At 39.4% G+C, this 23,693-nt stretch overlaps 1 protein-coding gene across 1 annotated transcript in view; it reads right to left on the minus strand.

Moving 5' to 3' along the window:
- Nucleotides 1-18,095, minus strand: part of FOCAD (focadhesin) — a 90,342-nt gene extending 72,247 nt beyond the window's left edge. The window contains exons 1-6 of the mRNA XM_054286399.1: nt 18,027-18,095; nt 14,558-14,660; nt 14,015-14,103; nt 11,028-11,102; nt 9,167-9,321; nt 4,504-4,608 (exon numbers count right to left, since the gene is read on the minus strand). Coding sequence (XP_054142374.1) covers nt 4,504-4,608; nt 9,167-9,321; nt 11,028-11,102; nt 14,015-14,071 — 392 coding nt within the window. The 5' untranslated portion in view covers nt 14,072-14,103; nt 14,558-14,660; nt 18,027-18,095. The remainder of the gene's footprint in view (nt 1-4,503; nt 4,609-9,166; nt 9,322-11,027; nt 11,103-14,014; nt 14,104-14,557; nt 14,661-18,026) is intronic.
- Between the last annotated feature and the right edge of the window lie 5,598 nt (nt 18,096-23,693).

Consider the following 23,693-nt stretch of genomic DNA (forward strand, 5'->3'; position numbering starts at 1 on the left):
TGCTGCAAACCACCACCTTCAGTTTGGCTAACCATCTTTCCAGCTCACAGGTCCAACAAATCTGTGCTACAAGACCTTAAAGGAGTTTTGCCTACAGAGCAGTGAATGATTTCAGAGTTATCCCTTGAAGGAGACTCTCAAGAGACACTGCCTCAGTTTCAGACACTACATGAGTGACAGTCAGATATGCCTTTTAGGAACAATTTACAATGCTATTTCACTTACTACCATTGCTTTAAAAACTTCAGAGAATCAAAAAGCCAGAATTTCCAACAGTCTTTTTATTAGAGAAGACAATATTCACTGAGACACACTCATATCCAATACCACTGCAATACAACATGGGCTTCATCTTTAGCAGCACTGAACCAACTCAGTTACAAATGAAGTGAGTGAGATCTGAAAGAACACCATAAAAGAATTTTTTCCATTACCTGGCAAATTTGAAATGCACAATGCGATAGTACATTAAGGCTTCCCTTCGCTAAACTAAAGAGGTAATACTTATCTACTATAATCAGGAATTTTTAGAGTTATGCTATGCCTAGCAAAACACTATTTATGAAAAAACATGTACCAGACATATTCCTAAACTTAAAGAGGTGCTCCTCATTATGTTTTTTTAACATTCTCAATGTTAACATTTTTTGAGTCGTGGGTAACTGACTAGATGTGAAGATAAGCAAAGAATTACATAGCCATCAGCTGAATTAAAGGCCCACCAAACTATGAAAGCTGGCTGAAGAGTATTTACATACCTATGACTCTCGTTTTCTTTGCTATGTGGTTACAACACAGCAAAAAATACATGGTTTTTTTTTAAACTGGCTCTCCCTCTGCTCATGAAATAATTTTTCTTCTGAAGACGTGTTTCTTTTCAGGAAAATAAAAAATCTGAAGACAAAGGTTCTTTCAGAAAGCTGGCTGATGCTATAGACTACTTGAAATATGTTCAGAAAACAGATGCCATCTACTAAGAACACAAACGATGCATATTACAGGTCTGGCCCTCATATTTGGGGCTAGAAGCCTGTCACTTCTCACATTCATTTCTCAAAAATGTGTTAACTTACTTAATGTTCTTCATATGTCCACCTTCCTAGATCCTGTAAACATTTCACTGAAGTTAGAGTCTTTTACAATCTGTGCACAAAGACTAGAAAAGCTAAGGTTATTGCTTCATTGCAGCTTTCCAAAAATGACAGCATGCAGGAGCCAAAAAAGTTGTTGCTTGTCTAGCACCTGAATCCAGTGACACCATAGTCCAGATCCTTAGCAGGCAGTAAGCTAGAAACACTGTTCACATGCAATGCCAGAACCTTGAAAGCACACAGGCCTTGTAAAGACATATAGGGTTATAGCAGCTTCTTATTTCAATAACTTTGTCATGTTTTAAAAATCAACCACCTTTCTTCATCAAGAGAATATGTCTCCATTCATCATTTAAATGCTGCAATGACACCAAAGCCAGGGGAACCTTCCTAAAGTCAGCATCTGAAACATGAAGTTTCAAATTAAAATGGCTTGCTATTTGAGAAAAACAGCAAATCTTTTATTACAGATCTTGTATGTTCTGAAATGAATAGAATTGCACTGAACTGGATGATGAAGTAAGTCAGCTAAGCTCCACAATAAACACTGATTAATAATGAAGCACTAAAAAGAGAAATCAAGAATGTTCCACTTGATAATGCTATTAGCAGAAAGAAAACTGAGCTGTGTAGATGCAACTTATTATCAACATCATCTTAAGAATTGCTAGAACATCACTGTAAAACATGCATCTTTAAATGACATTACAGCACCACTACCCTAAATTACTGCTAGTGGGTTGAGGATAAAGCAAAACACACAAGCAAACACAGTCATTACCCACTCAACTTCTTTTTCTGTATGAGGAAACAATGTGTCCAGTCAACACACCTTTCTGTGTATGCAGATGTGACCCTGGCCCTTTCTGAAAGCTGGTCCCTTCAGGAACAGCACTTCACTCCATCAAATATACATTTCTAAAGCATTTTGTTACCTGCTCTGAATCTTGAATTCAGAAAAGTAGCAGTTCTCTATAACTTTAAAACAGTAAAATCATGCATGATGAATCATGAATAATATCATAAAATACTATTTCATTTTAAAAAAGGCTAATAGCCTTCAGAAAAAAATCATATTCAATTTTTTGTACATATATATCATAAACCACCTGCACTGAGAATGCTAACAGGAGCCCTTGCTGGGTTAAAAAAATAGGCAGTTTACTAAAGAAAAGCAAAGGCCAGAAAAGAAAGCAAGGAAAATTTAAAAATATTCTTTACTTTCCATCAGCAGGCAATGTGTAGCCAATTTCTGTGCAGTAGGGCTTCAGTATGCACAGTAATTGCTTTGGAAGACAAACACCTTAACAACAAATCCACCCCCAGCTCCTTCCTCTTAGCTTTTACTCCTGAGCACAGTGTCATACGATATGAAATATCCCTTTTGTTAGACTGGATAAGCTATCCTGGCTATGCCCCCTCTAAAGAGCCTTACTGGCTCTTTGAGGGATGGTAATGGGCCGGAGGGATAGCACTGCTCAGCAGAAGCCAAAACTGATGTGTTATCAACACTATAGTGGCTGCAGATGGCTGCTCTGGAAAAAGTTAACTCCATCCCAGGGAAACACTATAGAGTAAAATGCACAAATCCACAATACATTAATTTTCTTCCATTTCTTTTCAGGAACTGATCATGATATTGTGTCATCCCAAGAAGCTGTATTATAAAATTAATTCTATTATCCAGAACTAACATTGGCCTAAGTCACATTTATTTATTACCCTGCAATACTGGTGACAATAACAAACCACTTGAGAATGTACTGCTGCATTTTGATTTTTCGTTGATGATTTCCATATGGAATACTTTTGCACAGCTGACAGCATAATATATGAACACTGTAATGGGAGATTACTGTTGGTAAGCTACTGTATACATTCTTCAATTCCTTACAAAAAAATCAGGTTTTAATGGCATTTCATGGAGCACAACTATATTTACATTACAATGAAGAGACAGGTTTCTCTATACACTAGAAACCAGAAGTCAGGTTTCAAAATCTCAGGGCTCTGACCCTATGTCAAGCAATCATTTCTCTTTATCAAAGTTAACTGTAACCAAAAGGGAAAACAAAAACCCTATTGGCTAAATAAAAGTCTACTTCTTGTTTTTAGTTCTCTACTATTTTACTTTATATCATTCTGAATTACCAAATTTCACCTTCACTGTATGTTACCAGTAACTTCTCCTTCAGTGAGTGTGAAAAAATGTAATAACTTTTCTTTGCTCTATTGGGCAGAGACTATTTCTTTATTCCACTTACATCCTACAACCCTCTCTTTCATACGAAGCCGGAATTAAGTTCCTTTAACTTAGTATCTTCTACCAGAAGCTTTTAAAAAAGGTTCCAAAAGAATTCTGTCTTCACTACCTACCCTTCATTTAAAACTGCTCCATACAAGTAGGGGTTTTGTAAAGAGAACTGATAGAGCCACATGAAGGATTTCAGGAATGCAAACACATCCAGCACACCTTTGGTGTTTCACTTTCTTCACTATTTTCTTTTGCTCAATAGAAGACATGATTCCTGTCCCTCAAATAATGAATTTGATATCCTTAAGCCATTATAGCCACAGCCTCCTACAATGATAAATTTTATTGCATAAAAAGTAACTTGAAAAGCATTAATAACATCTACCAAGCTTTTCTGTTCTCCAGAAAAGGTACAACAGAGGCTTTTAATGTTAGTACTGACTCATGGTTTCTCAAGAGATGGATGAAGTCACTAGGATGTCCTCTTCAAAAGTCTGATATTGCCTGACAAGAAGCTTTAGGTAAGTATCTCTACATATTTAAGTATTTTATTTTTACATGTCAATCACCTTAACAGCAAAGACATTTGGGAACTTGACTTTTGTAATAAGAACAAAGCAGGAAAAACAAGTGAGAAGTGATTCATAACTTTAAAATAAAATACTTATTAAAAGAAATATTAGAAGTCATCCAGTATTTGAACAAGTAATAGTACTTGTTTTCCCCCCCCTCCTCCTCCCATTGCCCCACTGCCACTGTCCCTTTTGAGCTTATGGTGGCAATCTTATCCTTATATTACAACTCCTTAAAACTTTCAACCGAAAAAAACCCAACCAAAAACCACAAAATCAGATCATCACTTAGGTTGAAAGGGAGCTACTCAGATCATCCAGTCCAACCCACATGCTCAAGCAGTCAGTTAGTAAAGGCTACCCATTATCACATACAGTCAGGTTCTCTTATCTCTAAAGACAGATTCCACAACCTCTGTGGGCAACCTGTGCCAGCACTTCATTACCTGTGCAGTGTGAACAAAGCAAAATACACAAAAAAGAGTAAGATCAAAATCCAGTATTAACATAATTTTCTTTTTTTTTTTTTCCCAGGAAATCAGATAGAAAGTTATTATTGCTTCTAAATAAAGAATGTAAAACTAACCTGATTCCATACAGACTCCAGACAGACTCATCTCCATCTTTTCCGAGCTGAACAGCTTGAATTTGTATTAACTTGCAAATAGTTTTTACTAAACCGTGCACATTCCTGTTGACAAAATTAAGTGAGTTACCATCAAGTATCCAGCTACATTAATTGATTAGTACATCAGAGAAGGAACAAAATTGATGCTTGAGACCTGAGTTCTACTTGAGGACACCTCTTAACATATTCCCACCTTGTTCTGGGCAAGTTGTGCATTTATGTGTCTTTATTTTCTTTTCACATAATGAGCAAAACAGCAAAGAGAATATTCGCCCAGCAATTAAAACTTTTGACAGGTTGCTTCTACCATATATTACAAGAATGGGAATACAAGGCAAACAGCACTTTTAACCATAAAATCTTTACCAAACCTGCAGACAGACTCTTTTCTATAAGGTAGTAAGAACATCTAGAGAGTCCCACAGTGGATCTCCCCACCATTAAACGCTTACTTTTATAGTTTAGATAAAGGCAAAGTACTATATTCTCTCTTCTGTGCTGGAAAGTATTGACCCAGATCAAAAGTGATCGAATATGCTTGTATTTCTCTCTCTCTTTCAAAAGTGGACCAATTATAAGATGTGCCTGTAATCTTTAAAATCACTGGCTGTTGTGACACCTGGCTCTCAAAAAACTGAAATCTGACAATACAAGAAGACATTGAGGTTTGGCAAAACTCTGCTGCAGAGCAACTAACAGAAAGATGTGCCACGGTCTTCTAAATCCCAATATAGTCAACCTAAAACACAGAGGAGGAAGGAGATTTTTGGATGGGTGTAGGGGAGGGAGAGAGAGAACAACCTTTTAAATTCTTCACCACTAGAAAAAGCCATGAAATGGGAGTTTGCAAGTTCATTTCCCAGCTTTAATTGGGTAACTGCAGCAAGGAGAAAAAAAATGAACCATAAAATACTTGGTAAGAAAACCACCTTTCCCGTTCTGAAACTTCAGTACTCCCGGTCCTATTTCCCAAGCAGGAAGTGGCGAGAGAAGAGATGCTTTAGGCTTTGCACTCATCTCCTGAACAGAGGCAACACAAAGGCATGTCATATTGCAAGGATTTCCATCCCATTTCCCATCTCCTACAGGCATGGATGCTCAGTAATAAAAACATTCTGAAAACATGCTACACAGAAATCCTTCTGACAGGGTCTTTAAGATTACAATAATTAATTGTTCCACAGGATTTTCAGTAGATTGATTATTTATCCTTGTTCATTACTGAACACAGGCAGTGCTTTCCCACCATCATCTAAACAGAATGCTGAAAACCAATCCTAAAAACACATGAAAATACACATGTATGTATTGATGTATGTAAACATATTTCCTCTGTATGCATAAACGCACAAATATGCATGTAAATATGATGTTACATGAAGCTTAAACTCTTGGGGCATCAAAGGAAACATTGAAGAGCCAGTTACAGTACAACAATACATACAATGAGAAGGTACTGTGAACCATACAAGTTAACTCAGATAAACATGGAATCTTCATCTCTGCCAAAACAAAATGTCTTTTCTAATGTGAATAATTTGATAGACCTGACAAAATATAATCCAGCAGGTGTACTTAGCCCCTGCAAAATTCACTGTAAAGAAGAGAGGTAATAACACAATGTGAGTAGTCTCTGACAACAAAATATACACATAACTCCATTCAGCATTGATAGGGCTCAGTGGTTGCAAATGCCTTTCTGTTAGTTGCCACTGGCTGCTAATTTTTGTTTTAGCAACACTGTGTACCAAGCACTGCAAAGCCACACAGATGAAAATTTGGCAGGGGACAGAATGATGGACTGCAGACTTGAATTCTAATGCAAGGCAAAAAAAAGTACTAGCACTGAAAAGAGGCAATTTGAGATTGTCAGTTTAATGAGCTCCTGAGGCTACAGACGTTTTAAACCACAGACTTCTGTGGTTAGGCAACATAAACGCTGCTTTGCAATCCATAGTGTATGTGGTTTGATTTGTAGCAGCTTGGGGGAGTAGGGGGTGGCAGTGGGAAAGATGCCAAAAATACATAAAAGGTTACTACATAATTTGCCAGCACTTAGTATAGCAATCAGTCATGTGTTGGTTTCACACACGAAAAAAAAAATTTAAGAAGTTTCAAATAGTGTAGAAGTGGGGCAGATTGTAGTCCCTGCAATATGTACCTCTGAATTTGTTTATAAGGTTAACTTAATTCTAAATATCCCATTTTACACTTTTTATTTTCTGCAGTACAAAGCTGCATTAATATTTCATAACCTTATAAACTGTTGATACTGTGGCAAACCCTCAGCTGAACAGCAAATTCAAATTTCTTAGTCTGCAAGCCACAGGTGATGCCCTTTCCCTGGTCCTAGAATTATGAACCAGACATGATTGAGGCATAAAAGGGTTTTTATCTTGGTATTTAATAAGTATCCTTAGGTGCAACAATTAATCAAGGTGGAATACACCAAAATGCATATACAGAGTATATCATGTATACAATTTTGTAGACCATGCAAATTAGCATATTTGACAAAGGTTCCCCAATGAGGAGCTGAAATGAATGGTATGATATCTCCCTATTCTAAAGTATTCCCCCCAAGATGGGCTTGAGCCTAGTTTACAGGATATGTTCTAGAAAGGGCCTTGTTTTTTCAAGATAACGAGAGTCTTTCCGGCCCCCAGCTGTGAGGCCTTTAGCATGTTTGGTTTTCTGGCCTAGCAGAATACCAGGACTTAAGCTAAGATATCATAACAAAGAATTTCAACTATGTATGCTAAGAATACTGAGAATACATAAAAGGTACATAAAAAGAAAAGGCAAAAAATCATGATGGCATCACAGCTAATAAAATTTTTACTCCACCTTATGCCACAGGACTCAGGTTCTCACATTCTTATCACAGGCACTTTTACTTATTTGTTATACTTATGTAGAATCCTCCCTTAATCCTAAAATGCCCCAAAACATCGTTGTTTGGAGGACAGTGGTTTGCAGAGATTACCCATAATATAAAAATACATTTACAAAACTTCTTCTAGGAAACTGAAGTCATTTATAGCAAACCCAGCACAGAATTAGCATCAGCACAGCAAGACCCTAGCTGTAAACAAGAAAGTCACAAGGTTAGAAAAAGTTTACATTTGGCTAAGACTGAATATGAGAAACCTTAGCATAAAACTGATCATATGAAGGTGCGAAGCGATGAAGAACATCTTTTGAATAGCATGGCTCTTGCAGCCTCTGTGCTGAGTCTACCAGCATAACATACACATAGCTCTAAATAGCTAGTTTGGCTAAAAACAACTCTACCGGTCTCTAGCAAGAGAAGTACACAACCTGGTGCAGAAACTCACTTATCAGTCAAAAGAGAACTTAATAAAGTTGATAAATTTCTCCCCAGTCTCCCCAAGGTTGGAAATCTCTCCCCAGTCATCATTTGACTTCCTATTCCGAAATGTTATATACAGTGTCTCTTTGCCTCCCAAATGCATTTTCTCAGGATGAGGGACAGGCAGTCTAGGTCAAACGACCACTACAAGATGTAAGCATTCCATTTCCAGAATTGTGTAGGAGGAAATAGCTTCAAATTAAAGTGATTTCCTCCTCAGCAGACAAGGAAACAGACTGCAGCATTTCTAATCTTAATACACATTCTTATGGTCACTTTATTTGAGCAATCAGTTTTTTGACAGACTGATGAAGTTACTTCTCTCTGTGCTGGTTTTGGCTGGAATAGGGCTAATTCTCTTCACAGGGGCTGGTATGGGGCTATGTTTTAGATTTGTGCTGAACACAGGTTGATTATATAGAGATGTTTTTGTTATTGCTGAGCAGGGCTTACACATAGCCTTTTCTGCTTTTCATGCTGCCACAGGGGAGGAAGTTGGGGGTGCTTGGCAGGCTGGGAGAAGACAGAGCCAAGATGGGTGACCCCAACTGACTAAGGAGACATTACAGACCATATGACATCATGCTCAGTATATAAAATTGAGGGAAAGAAGAGGGGGTGCTTGGAATGATGGCATTTATATTCCCAAGTCACCATTATGTGTGATGGAGATGGCTGAACACCTGCCTGCCCATGGGAAGCAGTGAATTAATTTCTTGTTTTGGTTTGCTTGTGTGCACAGCTTTCACTCTCCCTCTTAAATTTTCCTTATTTCAACCCACAAGTTTTCTATCGTTTACCCTCTCCCTAATCCTACTGGTGGGAAAGTGAGTGAGCAGCTGTGTGAGGCCTGCTGCTGCCTGAGGTTAAAGCACAATATATTCCCTCATAATGGAAGTTTCTGTCATTTTCTTTCCCCTTTCTATGGTAGGGGCAACAAAACAAAGCAATTCATTGACTTCTGAGGTTCCACAGTTCAAAGTTTAGAGCACTAGCCTGAACTACTAACAATTTCAGTTTACATCCATAGAATACTCTAAGAGTTTTCATGTCAGACTCACACTGTCACATAGGAAAGGTAAAAGCAACATCCTTCAGCAGAGTGGCAGGGCAGCAGCAGTCCTTAATGCCATGGTGTGTCTGAAGATACTGACACAGAACTTTCTTCTTCCTCTGTACTTTTAAGGGAAAAGCAATGACTGATAACTAGCTTTTAGGCAATAAATAAAATTAGGCAATAAACACTACCTTGCTGAGGGAATTAGGTTGAGAGCTCCATGAAGAACATAGTCAAGCTCAGCATGTTTCTCCACCACAAGGGCCACCAAGCCCTCGCAGCAGGCTGTTCGCAAGGCAACATTCTCACTGCAGCACTTCTCCCAAAGCAGGTTCAGAGCAGGAGTCTGAAGGCAAAAGCATGGGACACAAGTATCAGACAGATTTATCTTTGTTCATCTCAAACACACTTTGAAATAAAAAACAGCTCAATCACTTCTCCTGAAGCCTTAGAGAGCAGAAGAGGCAGCTGGGGTACAGATTCTATTCCTGAGAAAGCCAGGACAAAAAGTCAAAGTGGAGACAGCTCCCACTTTCCTGCCCTCTGATGTCTATGCCCCATGGTAGGGCGTAACATTTACTGTCTCTGACAAAAAGGTAATGAGGATGAATTTTTCAGCTGTTCCTATGCAGATAGAATCATGGATTGGATTGTGTTGGAAGTGACCATAAAGACCATCTAGTTCCAAGTCTGGGACATGGAAACAGACGCCACTCACTGTCAGGTTGCCCAGGTTCCCATCCAACCTGACCTTGAACACATCTAGGGATAGGACACCCACAGGCAGGTTATCATCAGTTTCCTGATTTAAAAAATAAGGATGCAATTGGAGACAACTCCAAAATTGTCATGACAAGCTGTGTCTACACCAAGGTGTAGCACAGACAGCTAAAGACAGGCTTACAGAGAGCAATCCAAAGGTAAGCTGCCTTTACTAAACACATAAAGTTCTATTTGCTAGTAAGCATGAAGATTTGGCAGTAACCATCAAAACTGCTACTGGTTTCCATCGTAAATTAGTATTCACAGATTAGTTTGCTGACTTCGTGACTTTCAACTGGAGAACAAGGAAGGTTTTAAAACAACCAACAGTGCAAAATGCTCCTGAGTATAAAGAGAGTCTACAATGTCTAACCAGCAAAATCTTCTGCCTCCTAGCATATTAGAATGTGTTGCTGTATTTCAGTTTAATAACTTCACATAAGCAAGCACTGAAGGGAAAATATCAGCTTATAGCTCAAAACTAGAACATAATTTGAGAACTTGATTATGATCATGACTGTGAAAGAGCTTCTGTTAGATAAACTACACACCTCCAATACTCTCTCAAATCAAAACTTAGTGCTTTTCAGGTCTGGGTATGTTAGAGTGAAGTCCCCAGACTATGGAATAAAAATCCACAGATCAACTTCTGTTCATTTCTAGACATGTCAGCTTTTGGGGAGAAAAACCACGGGAACAAATTCTAGCTAACACCTTTCCCATTTGCTGTGGGAAATGTGACACTTGATTTTGCCTATATTTCATATACCTCATTAACAAGACATGCATTTAAGTGAACTTGACTCATTTAAAATGCAAATGCTAAGTATGCCTTTACATCCTGCTCCCTCCTGAAGAAATACAAGGTCTGGTTACCTGATATGAAATATAACACCAATGCAGATATGTAAAAAGCCATACTTCTTGAAATTTTTATAGCAATGTAAACAAATTTCCAACTCAAAAAACAATGTCTCAGTCTCCGTACTTCACTCTCAGTAACATAACTAAATTAAACTCTCTTAAACTGAACATAGCTAGATATAGGTATTCACAGCTAGATACAGGATTAAGGCTTCTGCCATTAAATCTTGTAATGGAAGTAAACTGCTCTTCTGATGCCAGAGTTTAACTGTTTCTGTATGCCCAGATACATATTGATAACTATGTTATTTAACTTCTAGAATTGTATTAAAATTACACAGTGAAAAATGGGAAAACCTAGAAAAAACACATAGAATAATCACATAATGATGAAAGAGGAGATGAAAGTGAAAAATTGCCACAGACCTGGTCAGAAGCCTGTCTGATCTTCTTGGAAGAAACTTTTTCTTTCAGTACTGCAGCAATCAGATGGCCCACTGCCTAAAGAGAAAAAAAACACACAAAGATGCATTAAAAGAAACAAAAAGCACATGCATGATTTTTAAATTCTCCATTAAGAAGTCTTTACAATGCTAATGTTTACGATCATTTCATTATGATTGAAATACTAACCTTATGGATATTGAAGATGAAATATGCTTTAGGGTCAAAAATTTCCATAATGTTGATATACTCACTTTTACAGCTTTGCTGAGGCACAAAACAAACTTCCACAGGGCTCCACTAAGTCCAAAGGCCTCTTTTTACAGGTACATAGGTAGTTAGGAATTGCAGATATTTTGATGCAACAACTTCAATAAATTTTACACCTCCATTGCTGCACAGATCTCCATGTCCTTAAAAGCACTAATAATTAATAAATCCTGTACTATACAGGGAAGCAGAAGCAAGAGAAGAAGCAGAACACTGCACACTGAAGCAACTTGCCCAAATTTTTGCACCACAAGTTTTGCCTTAAGCACTTTGCATATCCCTTTATCACAGCTCCTGCCAGAAATATTTCATTTACTTTAAACAGGGCATTTGACATTAGCATTATTCCTCATTAAGCTGTTTCATGGCAGAAATCATTAACAAGCTTTTAACAGTCAAGGTCTTCAAAACAAAAAGTTTCAGTTCCCCAAAATAGCCCAGGTTTACTCTTTTGAGGTACAGATTAAGTTCCTCATTCTATTTTAGTAGAAGTCTGATTTCCTCAAACTGTCTTTCAAAATCCAAATGTGAACTGAAATACCCTCAAAGGCATCAGGTGTTTGAACCTAGGCTTTTGCTTTCTGACTCATGTGTAATGTCTTACTCTGTCTTGTTTCATAATTTTTGATACTCTTACACAGAAAACCCATTTTTGTGAAAGACAGAAAGACATGTTTTCATAGTAACAGCACAAAAATGTTTCAGACTATCAATGCGCCCAGAACAGCTGCTGAATCTACTCTTCTCTGCTAATGACAGATCATTACTTTTGGAAAAAGCAAACTAGGCCAGCAAAGAATAACAATAAAAATTAGCATTTCATTTTTCTTAGTATATAAAAAGACAGGAACAGACTATTTTCAGTGTTTCAAGGTTCCTTCTCCTTCCAAGATTTATTTCCACTTCAGTCATGCACTAATTGCTAACCTGTCATAACAAACCTAAATAAGAGCTTATATTTCTTGCAAAGACAGAACCTGACACACTCCTAGACTACAAGGACTATGCTTTTCACAAGTAAGGAAATGTACTCTAACACATTTGACTTAAAAAGACAGGTTATTTGGAAATCTTACTCTTGAGGAAACAGGAGAAAATGGGACCCAGTCAAAGTAACCATTTACCTCTGGTTACACTGAACCCATCACAAGAGCAACAGTGTGCTCCTCAGGCAGATCAGGTGTCTTTCAGTGCACTTACAAGGGAAGCCACTTATAAGCCATTTTTCCCGCTTAAAAGGACCTTCAGAAGTTAATTCACACCTACATCCTTAAGACACTTCTGTTACACAGGAAAAGGGGCTTATTAATAGAAACTTGGCTTTTGCAGTGACCTAACTATACAGAAAAGTCAAAATGCAGATTAGCTCTCTGCATTTCTAGAACTTGATTAAGCAGTAAAACTTCATGACCTACAAATCTGTGCTCAAGTTCCTCACTTTTCTGATCAGTGTGTAGACACACTCTGCAGAGCAGATATCTTGACTGGTCCCAGAAAGAGAAGACATCTCTTATGAAGTTGAATCCTGACCTGATTATAGTTTGAAGATTACAGAATGCTTTTCAGGGTCAGAATACAAGTGGAAACTATCAAAACAGCCAAAGAACAGGACAAAAATCAACCAAAGCACATTAGCAGACCTTAATGATTTGCAGCTGCAATAATGAGCCAAGACATTTAAGGAATACAACAGTGTACTACAGGGACATTCTGCACTAAAGAAGAATTGACTGCTTCGAAGATGCTGAGTCCAACTCATCAAGGCTAATGGTATAAACTCATCTGCAGTGCAAGACTCTCTGCTAGACCTTAGATGAACTCCAGCTTTCAGGAACACGGCTTTCTCTCCCAAATGCCAAGTTGATGACAAGTAGACTTGGATGTCTCTTTCAAACCTAATTACTGTTAAACCAAAGTGAACTGACTGAAATGAAGAGGCAAGAGAGGCACCAGGTTGCACAGACCACATTCTGATCAACTCATTTCACCAAACAAATGGGTACATATTTAATCCTAAATACAAAATAGGAGAGGAAGAAAACAGGGAAATTAGCAATGAACTTACAGCCAAAGAGATACATTTTTAACACTGAAATGAGAAATTATCAAAGTAAAGAACATGTATGTTACCAAGTAAAGAACCAGAGGCTATTACTGCTATTACTCTTTCCTGTCCATTAAATATACTGTGATAAACACTTTTTGTACATTATAATTTCAGGTGAAACTGACGAGGAACAAATGTGTGGATCAGAAAATAAAGGGGGCTGAGCTGAGCTGCATATACTTATCCCTAGATGACAGACAAGACTGCAGTAGTTCATCAGTTCTCACCACCAAGGAAGAAACAGAGCAGTTCTATGAAACATTACAAAGTATTTCAGCCCCACACACAGCATCTGGTAATTTCTGGCGTCTTGAGATCACAAGGTCACTAAAAAACACTTGGCCACACTCCAACCTTCCAGTCATGGAAAGTTTCTGATTTTCCTGAAGAGATTTTATAGTGATGAGCAATTATGGCCTGTGTCTCAATTACACAGAGAGGGCAATTGGGATTTTATTGTGATTTAGGAATAGTCTGTTTCTCCGGTTTTCTGACTTTGAAAAAAAACCCAGATAGGCAGATAAGCAGCAGCTGTCGGAACAAAACATTTCCACAAACAACTTGATTTATCTTAATGCTTTCCAAAAATTACCTGTGACTGAACAACTGCATTAGGAAATTCAAATCGCTTCTTGATGTCATCCAACATTCTGGCTCTGACATATGACACTAAATTTCACTCTGCAAGAGAGATTAAAAAAATATACTTACGACTAGGAAGGACAGCATACCATGTATTACATGCTCTCCATCCTCCCCCCTCCCATATTTATGTGTTATTTAACAACAGATGCAAGCATTAAAGCATTTTCTTCCCTCTCTGAAGTCTACCATATCACTTTGTCTTTTGGGCTTGAACCCAAGAAATGGTGAATACTCATTGGTCCTGCACAAAGAATGGGTTACAGACATTTCTTAAAGCTGCAACAAATATACCATTCCATATGGCACAGCATATGTGTACTCTAGGAGCATGTATTCTTGGGAGCATTTTAAGTATATTTCATTGAATTGAAAATGAGAGAGCTCAAAAGGAATGTTCACAGTCTCACAAATATGATTTAAAATGCAAAATTATCCACAAACTTTCCATCATTTCATGCAAAAGCAGAAGTAAAACAAACAGAAGACCAACCTGTGAGACTACAAATGGTAATTGTAGTTAGGGGCTGGAACACTTGAAGCGAAAACCTTCCCTGTAAGCTGGAATATGCAGGTACTCACAAGCACATATGAACCTACATTAAAGAGGAATTAGAAGTCAGTTTATTGCACACCAATGAAACTGATGGCCACTGCAAAATCTCAATATTTCAGTTTACTGTAAACTCACCTCCAGTCCCTTGAAATGGCTTCCTCAAAAAACCAAAAAAGCTAGTACTTGTTGAAAACCTAAGTGTAATCCTTTGCAATAAGCACTGAGGAAACATATACATGGAAAATACTCAAATTTCAAGACATGCTATCCGTGTCATACATTCAGAATCTTGCCACTTTAAAAAAAAAAGATGGAATTAAAGCCTGGATACAAGCAACACTCTATGTGCCACAAAAAACACCATTTGTGGCAGGAAAACTCAAAATTAATAGCTACATTAATAGATCAGTGAACACAAATTCCTCACAGTTAAGCAGTGAGGTATTCCCTTACAACTTGTGGATTGCATGTCTGAAAGTGCAGGAGAAAAAACCAACACTAATGCTGGCATGCTATGTATAGTTTTAGAATAGATGTCATGGCATTTTGAGACAATAGGTGTCCATATCATAAATGAACACTCATTAAACTAGAGCTGATATCTTGCTTTAAAAAAAAAATATTCCTACAACAAACAATTCCAGATGTACCTAGATCTGTTGAGCATGGCTAATAACTCCAATGGATCTAGATGTATCAGTCTATCTGTATATATAAACCTAAGCCCCCTCAGTTCCACCCAATAAGCAGCAAAATGAGGTAAAGCTCCTTCCTGGACAGTTTTGACAGGAACACACTGGAATTATATTGTATCTCTCATCAGGTAATTACGAGTAAAAGGAAAAACTACTACAGAGAATCATTACAAGCACAGAACATACTTTCAATGTAAGTACAAATCAGCTATTCTAGATAGACTAGAAGTCTGTTGCCCTTGCATGAGACACAAATCCTAAATTTCTCTCAATCTAAACTAAATATCCACAGGATAGTTACAATGCAACAGCTATATCAGTGCAATTAAATTAAACACTATTGAAGTGAAGGGAGACGACCATCTGATTGATGAGCATCGACTCTGATTTATTGAACTAATCAATCACTTTTTATAACAGTATTAATTAAGTTCATGCATATTACAAAATCTGAGCTCATGATAGACTACAGAAAAAACTCTAACTCTTCTTTTTGTTTACAATACCTGTAATTTGTTTATTGAAACTAAGATTTGTGTTCTCACTGTGATATGAAAAGTTCTCAAAACTTTCATATCTATTCTTCAACTAGCCAAAACCAGAATGTTTACCTGTTATAAGAAGACTGTCTAAAAATCCTGTTGTTTATAAAAAATGTGCCTAAGAACCTAGTTATTTACAAAATCAAGCCTGAAAACTGCTGCTTTACAGCTGCCTTTTACTTTTCCATCAGCTGTATACTTTCATAGCCTCTTTCTTTAAACCATGTTTAAACCAAACTCTCCACAAAACACTACCTAAACTGTTCCTCAGTCTTCAGCGCTCACCCTAAGCAAAGGTAACTGTGTATCCACATGGAATGTCCATAACATTTAGAGGATACATGGATAATCATGGCTGGCAGAGACCTAAAGATGCTTTTTGTTCAACCTACCAAAGGAAGTTCAGACATGTAGTCAGACCAGGTTGCTCAAGGTTTTGCTTCAGTTTGGCTTTACAAACCTTCCAAGATCAGGGAAGGCACCACTTTACTGAGCTCTCCTGATCAACAAAAGCATTCTCTCCATTACTAGGCTTTAGCTCTTTTCCCATGAACTCCTGTGAAGCGCCTGGCTATGCCTTTTCATCCCCTCCCCCTGGTGCCAGGACTGCTACTGGCTACCACTGTTCAGCTGTACCTCCTCCCAGCTGCACAGTCCTAGAAACCACAGCGAAAGGATCCTCACAGGGAAAGGAGTTCAGCCCCTTTATCTCCATCATCTCTGCTGAATTCAGGCCCTATCTCTGCCTGTGATAAGCATCTGTGTAGCCTTAAGCTTGACTTACTGCAAGATAGCCACAAAGTTGTTCTACCACTGCCCCTCAACTGGAAAAGGGGCAAAAATATGATTAAGGGTTTACGACATAATGACAGGAAGATCACTCAGCAATTACTGTTATACGGAAAACTGACACAAGCCAAGGAAATTTATTTTTACTAAAGAAAACTGAGTAGAATAGTAAGAAATACAAAAAGATTTAGAAACACATTCCCCCCACCTTTCCTTCCTTCTGGGGTCAACTTCACTCACTACCAATTTCTCTACCTCTTCCCCCTAACTGGAGTAGGGGGTCAGGAAATGAGGTCAGTCACACTTTTCCCAGCTCCAGCATGGGATCCCAACCACAGTTTGCAGTTCTTCATTAACTGCTCCAGCGTGGGTCCCTTCTATGGGGTACAGTTGATCAGGAACAAACTGCTCAACTGTGGATCCTAAGTCTTGCCAGCATGGGTTCCTGCCTTCATGGTCCCACTGGTCCTTTCAGAAGCCAGCATGGCCTCCTCTCCGTGGAGTCATAGCCTCCTTTGGGCATCCAACCAGTCTAGCATGGGGTTCTCCACTGGCTGCAGGTGGACACCTGCTTCACCACAGACTTCCATGGGCTGCAAAACACACACGAGCTACTTTACCACGGTCTTCACCAGGGGCTGCAGAGCAATCTCTGCTCCAGCACCCGGAGCATCTTGTCTCCCACCTTCTGCACCTTGGTGTCTGCAGGGCTGTTTCTCTCATGTTCTCACTTCTCTCCTTGGGCTGCTGTTGTGTAGCAGTTTTTCACCTTCTTAAACTTGTTATCCCCGAGGATAACTGATGGGCTTGGCCTTGGCCAGTGGCTGGTCCATTTGGAGCCCTCTGGCATTGGCTGTGTCAGATGTGAGGTTTTGGCAGCTTCTCCCAGAGGCCACCCCTGTAACTCTTCTGCTACCATATCCTTGCCACGCAAATCTAATAAAGCATTCTACTGCTAAGACAGAAAACCATTGCTAATTCAAGTGAACCATAGAGACGCTGTCACTGCATTACACTTTCGGATCTAGTCCAGTTTTCCAAAAGAAACTTTGTCAAGGTAAATTAGGCTACAAAAAAGAAACTGAGTGCAGGGAGCACTGAGACCATATTTCTCGCCTGTGATCTGAGAGCCTGTGGCTCCTTTTTAAGGATTCTCGATTAAACTGTTCCTACCCAGCCAGGAGCGAGAACACCTGCGCACACCCTCACCGCTTGCGTGCGACAGTCAAAACGTCTCAGTGCGACCAGCTTTAAACAAAACCGTAAAACAAACAACACCCCCTCTCACAGGGCAGTAGCAGCAGCTGCCTTTACTTCGCTGCCGTCCTGACGCCGCGGATCGCTCCCGCCGCCCGCCCCGCGCTCCCCGGGGCCCCTCACCTCGGCCGGGCCGGGCTGGGCCGCGCTCGCTGCGCCTCCGCCACGGCCGCGCCGCCGCCCGCAACCGGCCGCGCACAGTGCGCATGCGCGGCGGCTGGCGCAGGCGCGGCGGGGCAGAGGGGTTGCGCTGGCCGTGCCGCGGGGACAGGCGAGGACTCCGCGGTGGTACACGGGCCTTGATCGGCTTCGAAAGTACTGCGGAGTGGGTGTGTCAGCCTCTAAATGCTGTGGCAGGCAGTCGTCAGCGAGTGCAGGAGCATCAGGAAGACTATGGACGTGAAGAATAAATGGTGTTCTGGTTGCTGCAGGGTGCCACGTAATCACAGAATCACTTAGGTTGCAAAACACTTCTAAGAACATCGAGGGTGCAGCTGTCTCAGAGACGAAATAAGAGTTTAAACTCAGTTCTGATGTATTTCGGTAACTGCCCTGCCACTAACTGGTAACCACACATCTGTATGCATATTCTGTATTCTTTTAAGATTATTAGTTTAATGCAAAGTAGCTCTTCTGTTCCCTAACATCAAAGCAACACACACCTTCTGTGAGGCACATAAAACATAAGAATGCCTGCCAGTGAAAATATTTTCAGAAAAATTCAGAAATATTTTGAAAGGAATTTGTTTGAAAATGGTTATGTTATTCTCTCAGATTATTTTCTCTCAAGGTTATCTTCTCTGAGTTGGTTTGAGCTGAAAGTAGTAGAATGCTGACAAATGAAAAACAAAAGTAAATGCAGACAAGTCTGTCTAGTATTTCTTCAGTCTTTTCATTTAAAAACATCAGGAATATATTGTTTTCAGTTTCACCAGCTAAAGCTATAGGCAGTTTATGGTACCCAAAGAACCCTGCCACTGCCTACATTGAATTGGTGGAAACACATAGACTGCCACTTCCAAGAGGCACTAAAAGCCCAGAAGTGACTCACTGTATTCTCTTGAGCTGCCTACAGGTGTACAATGCAGAGGGAAGATCAATCAGACCCCAGAGAGCACGTGGGCCGCTGGCTTTATCTGTGACCTCTCTGCAGCAGCCGTTTTTAAGCAGCACATACAAGTATTTGTGATGTGGCTTTTGGCTCAGTACACTCGGGCTAAGATGGGCTCCCATGTCTGCCTGCTGCTGAAGTATCATAAAATGAGGAAAAAGGACCTGTAGGAGCTTTCACAAGGATGTATTTCAGTCCATCTCCAGGTCACCATAGGTGGTGACATGAATCCAAAGGGATTGTTCAGTCTTGTCTGCCCATTCCATGCTTTCTGCTTCATCTAAGAACATCTTGCTATTGTTGACATTTTGAGATTAGTAGTCAGCTAGGAAGGGCAATCACTCCACCCATTCAGAGCATCCGTGCACTTTGATGCAGATCCAGTGTGAGGGCAGAACTGAGAAAAAGTCCCTGATTTGTATCCTCACAGGTTATTGAGATGAATAAGAGTGGAGATTGCTTAACTCTTGCCAGGGAGAACTCTGCAACTCAAAGATTAGCCTTGAAATGCCTTACTGAACTTTATGCTGTAGGAATTCATAGATGAAAAGTCTCTTTGTATTAGTGCAAGCAAGGCCCATGGCATTTTTGACTGCCTGTACAGAAGTTTTCATTTTATAATTCCAGGTTGCAGAGCTTGCCTGACAGGTGAAGTGCATCTCAGTAGCATGCCATGCAGGGAAACTTCTCCAGCTGTGTGTTAGCTCCATGTTATGCCCTAGACATGGGAGCTGTAGTTCCGAGTACAGTTCTAAGTAGGCTACTGCCCAAATGAGCATTAGCCAAAATAGCTTTCAATTTGATGCAAACTGCAATGAGATCTCCTGAAATTAAAGGAGCACATAGTAATTTATTTTGGTGCAGACCATTGATGCGTGCTTATACTGTGAAGCATCTTGCTTTGACAAGCAGCTCACCAGAGGTTTCATACTTGGTGTGAGAATATTAGGAGTATCAAATCCCTTCTATGGATTACTTGACTGTGATGTGTAATTGGTAGCACTGTTTCCAAGTCCTGAGTTTCATGCAGGTCATCTGAGGACATTGAGGCACAAGAGCACTGAATGTAACAGGAATGCTCTCACAAAGGGCTCTTGGTAGCTCTGGAGACTCAGCTGTGTCTTGAGACAAAAGGAGCCCATCTCATCTTCGTGAAACCATTTACTGTCCTATGGTCTCAATCTGTTTTAATTACATATTTTTCTAGGCTGATATCTCAGAAGTAGGACAAGAGCAGAAGATATCTCTTACAAGACATACTTCAATTTACAGATATTGCTTTTGATTGTCTTTCAACTTGCAAGGCTTAGAGAGCCTGGCTGTGAAACCGAGATATGTCTCCTGTAGTGACCTGAAGTGGTGTCCCCTGAAGGTTTCAAGGTCTTCCATTAAAGTAGTAGAAATACTTGGAGGTTTTGAAGGTAGCATCAGTGTCAAAGTTAAAACTGGGTTTGATTCAGAGCAGTTCATATCTGCTGCAGATCATGCAGAAAAATGTTTTCCCTAGAAAATTTTTGAAATCAGTTTTCCCTTTTGAAAGGAATTTGACACCTTTGGGTGTTGTCTCCAACATGATTTCTGCAGGTCTTAATATGATCTATCTGTTATATAAAAACTAATAAAAATAGAATTCAGCTAGCTTGTATTGGGCTACCAAATAGGACTACCACCCTCCAGTTTGTGTGACAAGAGTCCTTAAAAGGGTCAGCAAATCTGTGAAAAGGGCCCTGTTCTCTGGCTTGTGAATTTTCTTCCAGGAAAAACACTAGGCAGGAGTCCTTGTCTCCAGTTATATGTTTTCTAGCATATTCTAATTTGTTTGATTATGGGACAATCTAATCTCATGAAGGGTATTGCATGGTAATGCTCTCCAAGAAATGCCAGAAGGTTCTCTTGGCAGCATTTGTAGTGTGCTGTAAGGTCTCCCACTGAAGGTTACTATGCAAATGAAAATCATGCAGTAATAGCACTGATAATGGCCTAATCTGCATATCTCATTTCTTACATGGAATTTTATCCAAACCAGAAAGCAATTCTGGCTTTAATCATGAAGCAGAGAAATAAAAGTTCCAGTTAAGAATATATTGCAGAAATCAATAGCAGCAAAGCCTACCACTATTGAAATATATTTATTTTAAATCTCTTGAGCCTGATAATGAAATACGGTTTTAGCAAATGGACCTGCCTAGTCAGCTAAGTCTTTAGCCATTATAACTAAGAAGACTCATCTAAAATGCATTCAACTTTCAACGCAGCTGGTTTTGCTCCAAACACTAGTCAGCTATGAAGGGCCATCACTCCACCCATGCAGAGCTTCCATGGACTTCGATGCAAATCCAGTGTGAGGGCAGAACTGAGAAAAACTGATTTGTCCCTGATTTGTATCCTCACGGGCTATTGAGATGAGTAAGAGTGAAAACTGCTTAACTCTTCCCAGGGAGAACTCTGCAACTCACAAGATTAGGCTTGAAATGCCATGCTGAACTTTATCCTGTAGGAATTGATAGATAAAAAGTCTCTCCTGTGTTAGTGTTAGTGCAAGCAAGGCCCATGGCATTTTTTGACTGTCTGTACAGCACTTCTTTACTGAAGGGTAATATACAAAGTTTGAGGCATACTTCTGACAAAGATAATTGCGCTTTTGGACTATTTCAGTGTCCCATGGATTGTATCGAGTGGCAGAGAGTTTTAAAGAGATAGAAGAATTTTTGGCATCAGTTCTCACTCTCAGGCTCATGGATCCTACAAAGCCCTTTAATATATTTGTTCATGAATGAAAGTGACTAGCTAGTGGGGTGATAACACTGAAATTAGGACCTCACCAGAGACTGGTTTCATACTACTCTGTACAACTAGATTTTATTAAATCAGTGGCAACAACAGTTACAATATTAGAAAGAAGTCACCCTCTTGTTGTGGAATACACTGTAACAAATTTATGTCCCACACAAGGCGGAAATACTTTTGAAACAGTACACAACTCAAACCTTATTGCCACTATGTGCCCATGATGTCACTTCTAGTGCTGGATAATATAACTTTGAAAACGTACAGTGGGGCCAAACATCACTAGTATGAGCAGGTGATGAACACTTCAAGGAAACTGCAGGGAGATGTAACTGTTGTTGTTCCTTTGCACAATCCAGACATAACTTTTTAGGTAGTTCATCTTCATGCTCTCATGCGCAACAATGAATGAGATACACTGTGAACAGCCAAGGACCAGTAATGGAAGCTGAACTCTAGACTGCAAAATAACAAACTCCATTCTACTTTCATTTACATGATACAGCACAGCAAAACCTAAGTAATGAAGTTAAGGATGTGATTTAGATTGTTTTATGCTCCCTTTTTTTTCTTTAAATGAACATTAGCTAATGTCACTAAACTACAAGAAGACTGCTCAGAGTCCCTAAAATACATAAGTATTCCAATTGTTGTCACTGAGATTAACAAGACTATTAATTTGTTTTGATTTACTCAGTGTGTGCTTGCAAGTCATGATGTGACTTCAGCAAGACCAAGGAAGTGATCATCCCCTTACTGGTGAGGCTGCACCTTGAATCCTGTGTTCAGTTTTGGGCCCCTCCTTCACTACAGAACAGGCATTTTGCCCGAGCATATATCCAGAGAAGGAGAGCAAAGCTTTTGGAGGGTCTGGAGGACAAAATATACAAGTAGCACTTGAGGGAGCTGGGGTTGTTTAGCCTGGGGACAATGAGCCTGACTGGAGACTGTATCTCTTCCTAGAATTCCCCTGAAAGATTGCAAGACTCCTGGCATGCATTTTCATAAGAATCATGGCACCTTTTTACCCTAGTCTCTCAAGGATTTCCTTGAGGTGGGGATGCTGCAAGGGCAGAACATTGATGAATGATGTGATGGGAAACTATTGCTCTTGCTCTACGTTTATATATATATATAATATTTACTTTCTACACACACACACACACACACACACACACACACACATATTTGTATGTATTTGCAGTCTGAAGTGGATAAAATGTATAGTTTTGGTCAGTTTAAATATGCTGTCTGAAGAACAAATAATGGAGAATGGGTGAGGCAGCAGAGCATTGAAAGGTGGAAATGTTAGTAAATCAGGATAGCATGCTTTTTGCATTTGTATCTTTTGGAGAGCTGGGAAGTTTTTATTGGAAATTGTAAATATATGTAAAAGTGTCTGGAATTGATGACACATGGTGATGAAAAGTATTCTGATAGGAAATTCATTGTTCATTGAGGGGTGCCTACCATTAGGAGAAGTGTAAATGAAGTACACCTGCTTACTAGTAAAATCTATTGAATTCAGTGGACCACACAGAGCTTATATGGAAGGGCATCTGAATCCTGAATGGTAAGTCAGAATATACAGACTGCAGATTCATTCAACCCCTTCTAGCAGCTGGCAAACCATGTCTAGCCATCTCAATTCTGTTTTGTTCCCCTCTACGACTTCATAAAAATTACTTCTGGCTTCCTCACTATGCTGTGATTATTGGCTGACTCCCGTATAATGACCAATCATGCTTTACAGCTTTCTAATATATGAAAGTTGCTATATTCATATGATTTTTGTTTAGATTTCTGAAAAGTGCCTATCAAGCTCCTAAGGCCAGATGTCTGAAAATATATATGTAATATATTCCTTAAATTTGCAATGTTCTCTGAAATGT

This window comes from Melozone crissalis, unplaced genomic scaffold, assembly GCF_028551555.1.
Source record: "Melozone crissalis strain CALT ecotype California unplaced genomic scaffold, PUWL_Pcris_2 ptg000005l_1, whole genome shotgun sequence".
NCBI classification, from domain to species: Eukaryota; Metazoa; Chordata; class Aves; order Passeriformes; family Passerellidae; genus Melozone; species Melozone crissalis.